Raw genomic sequence first — 3,846 nt, forward strand, 5'->3', positions numbered from 1 at the left:
CGCATGCATTGCACGGTGGATGTGAAGAAGTAGACCATTATCTCGGCTATAATGAGCCAAGCTAGTATTTGCGGTGAATCCCCCCATTAAGTAGTCATGCATTACGATTGGAACGCCCAATTCTCTAGCAAATACAGCTCTTTTAATCATTTCTTCGCATGTACCTGCAGTAGCATTCAAGTAATGCCCTTTGATTTCACCTGTTTCAGTCTGTGCTTTAAAAAGTACTTCGGCACAAAATAAGAAATGATCTCTCCAACGATTAAATGGTTATGAGTTCACGTTCTCATCATCTTTGGTAAAATCAAGTTTGCCGCGAAGACATTCATAAACAGCTCTACCGTAGTTTTTAGCAGATAATCTCAATTTAGGTTTAATAGTACATCCCAACAGGGGACAATAGTACTTGTTCAATTTATCTCTTTCAACTTGGATCCCATAAGGCGGACCTTGGAAAGTTTTAATATAAGCAGTAGGGACTCGCAGATCTTCCAGACGTAGAGCGTGCAGGTCTTTGAACCCAAATACATTACCTAAAATGGAAGTAAACATGTTGGTAACGGAACCTTCTTCAAAAAGGTCTAAAGGGTAAGCTACATAAGCAATATATTGATCTTTTTCTCCAACAACACGCTCGATGCGGTAGCATCGCCCTTTGTAATGATCAAGACTGGTAAGTCCATCGCTTCATACAGTTGTCCATGTACCAGTAGAAGATTCGGCAGCTACCACGGCCCCTGTTTCTTCAGGTGGAACTCCAGGTTGAGGAGTTACTCGGAATGCTGCCAATATATCAGTATCCTTGGTTTGGTACTCAGGATTATAATAAGTCAATTTGTATTCTTTAATACCAGCTTTGAATCCAACACTTGCTTTAGTCTCTGTTTGTGGTGACATAAATCCCTCCCTACAACTCATGAATTAAGAATTCTCACAACAACAAGGTCTACTCGACACGAATTACGCGTTAATGAAACTTTTCACAGGAATCTTTCAGAAAATTTCCAACTAATACTAATATTATCAATTAATCAGAATGGTTGATTATTAGACCATGGTATTTGATTTGCCAAATACATCATTATTGTATACTCTTTCATATATATAGCGTAACCCAATTTTTATTTTTTACCTTTTTTTTTTTGAAATGGAAATGCCTAACTAACCTAAATAATTAGAACTTCCCCCTTGACAGTGGTATATGTTGTATATGTAAATCCTAAATGTGAAAATATATAGAATTCCGCTATGAAAGGTATAAAAAAGAAAGAAAAACGCAAAGAAAAGAATAGGCTAGGCATAAATCAATATGCTAAAATTTAACTAAAAAATAAATAAGAAAAATAAGAAGAGGAGCCCACTAGATCCAAATAGTGAATCGTAATAGAAATATAAAATAAAGTTCAGGTTCAAATTCCATAGAATAGATAATATGGATAGGATTGTCTATAATGATAGACAAAGGAAAGACTTTCTCAAGATTTTGATTCATCCACTTGAGATTTTTAAATTAAAATAGGTTGGGTGAGCTTGCAAATTAACTCAATCTCATTGAATAAGTAAACAATTGAATTGGTTCAATTGCACGGTGCCAACGAAATCGAGTGCTAATTCCCATTTTATTGAATTAGCCGATCGACGTGCTAGCGGACATTTACTTTGAATTCGATAATTTTTGAAAAAATATTTTAATATATTTATTTATTTTATTATTATGAGAATCAATCCTACTACTTCTGGTTCTGGGGTTCCCACGCTTGAAAAAAAAAAACCTGGGGCGTGTCGTCCAAATCATCGGTCTGGTACTAGATGTAGCCTTTCCCCCGGGCAAGATGCCGAATATTTATAACACTCTCGTAGTTCAAGGTCAAGATAGTGTTGGTCAACAAATTAACGTGGCTTGTGAGGTACAACTATTATTAGGAAATAATCGAGTTAGAGCTGTAGCTATGAGTGCTACAGACGGTTTAACGAGAGGAATGAAAGTGATTGACACAGGAGCTCCTATAAGTGTTCCGGTCGGGGGGGGAGGGGGCGACTCTGGGATGAATTTTTAACGTGCTCGAAGAGCCTGTTGATAATTTAGGGCCTGTAGATACTAGTACAACATCTCCTATTCATAGATCTGCGCCCGCCTTTATACAGTTGGATACAAAATTATCTATTTTTGAGACAGGAATTAAAGTAGTAGATCTTTTAGCCCCTTATCGCTATGGAGGAAAAATCGGACTATTCGGGGGAGCTGGAGTGGGTAAAACAGTACTCATTATGGAATTGATTACCAATATTGCTAAAGCTCACGGGGGCGTATCCGTATTTGGCGGAGTGGGTGAACATACTTGGGAAGGAAATGATCTTTACATGGAAATGAAAGAATCTAGAGTGATTAATGAAGAAAATATTGCAGAATCAAAAGTGGCCCTAGTTTACGGTCAGATGAATGAACCACCAGGAGATCGTATGAGAGTTGGTTTGACTTCCCTTACTATGGCGGAATATTTTCGAGATGTTAATGAGCAAGACATACTTCTATTTATTGACAATATCTTCCGTTTCGTCCAAGAAGGATCCGAAGTATTGGCCTTATTGGGTAGAATGCCTTCCGCTGTGGGTTATCAACCGGCCCTAAGTACTGAAATGGGTTCTTTACAAGAAAGAATTACTTCTACCAAAGAAGGGTCCATAATCTCTATTCAAGCAGTTTATGTACCCGTAGACGATTTGACCGACCCTGCTCCTGCTACGACATTTGCACATTTAGATGCTACTACCGTACTATCAAGAGGATTGGCTGCCAAAGGTATTTATCCAGTAGTAGATCCTTTAGATTCAACGTCAACCATGCTTCAACCTCGGATCGTTGGTGAGGAACATTACGAAACCACCCAACGAGTTAAGCAAACTTTACAACGTTACAAAGAACCTCAGGATATTATAACTATCCTTGGATTGGACGAATTATCCGAAGAGATTTGTTTACTCATAGCAAGAGCGCGAAAAATTAAGCGTTTCTTATCACAACCCTTTTTTGTAGTAGAAGTATTTACCGGTTCTCCAGGGAAATATGTTGGTCTAGCAGAAACAATTCGAGGATTTCAATTGATCCTTTCTGGAGAATTAGATGGTCTTCCTGAACAAGCCTTTTATTTGGTAGGTAATATTGATGAAGCTACCGCGAAGGCTATGAACTTAGAAATGGAGAGCAATTTGAAGAAATGACCTTAAATCTTAGTGTACTAACTCTTAATCGAATTGTTTGGGATTCAAAAGTGGAAGAAATCGTGTTATCTACTAATAGTGGTCAAATTGTCATTTTACCAAATCACGACCCTATTGCCACAGCTGTAGATATAGGGATTTTGCGAATACGCCTTAACAACCAATGGTTAACGATGGCTCTGATGGGTGGTTTTGCTAGAATAGACAATAATGAGATCACTGTTTTAGTAAATAATATGGAGAAGGGTAGTGACATTGATCCATAAGAAGCTCAGCAAACTTTTGAAATAGCGGAGGCTAATGTGAAAAATGCTGAAGGAAGGAGACAAAAAATTGAGGCAAATCTAGCTCTCCGACGAGCTAGAACACGGGTGGAGGCTATCAATCCAATTTCATAACTAGTTATTGCGACTAGTTAGTACGTTTGAATAATAAAAAGAAGTTCTCTTTATAATCCTATTTAGATTCTGTCGGGTGAATACAATCAAATACAATCAAACAGAAGCCAATTCTGATGCAAAAATTCAAATTTAAAAATGAAATAGAAAAGATACAAAATAAAAAAATAAATATCACTAAAAGTGGGTCGTAAAACTTATTAGATAGTAAACCTTATTAGATACCATT

The 3,846-nt window shown here is 37.2% G+C and overlaps 1 protein-coding gene and 1 pseudogene across 1 annotated transcript; one reads left to right on the forward strand and one right to left on the reverse strand.

Moving 5' to 3' along the window:
• Window positions 1–3: 3 nt before the first annotated feature.
• Window positions 4–1,136, reverse strand: LOC124894914 (annotated as a pseudogene).
• Window positions 1,137–1,702: 566 nt separating this feature from the next.
• Window positions 1,703–3,644, forward strand: LOC124894915 (ATP synthase subunit beta, chloroplastic-like). Its single transcript, XM_047405412.1, is given in 2 exon segments — window positions 1,703–2,024; window positions 2,026–3,644. Coding segments are annotated over 2 exon segments (1,386 nt in total). The 5' UTR covers window positions 1,703–1,832; the 3' UTR covers window positions 3,220–3,644.
• The last annotated feature ends 202 nt before the right edge of the window (window positions 3,645–3,846 follow it).

The sequence above is a fragment of the Capsicum annuum genome, unplaced genomic scaffold (genome assembly GCF_002878395.1).
Source record: "Capsicum annuum cultivar UCD-10X-F1 unplaced genomic scaffold, UCD10Xv1.1 ctg78271, whole genome shotgun sequence".
NCBI classification, from domain to species: domain Eukaryota; kingdom Viridiplantae; phylum Streptophyta; class Magnoliopsida; order Solanales; family Solanaceae; genus Capsicum; species Capsicum annuum.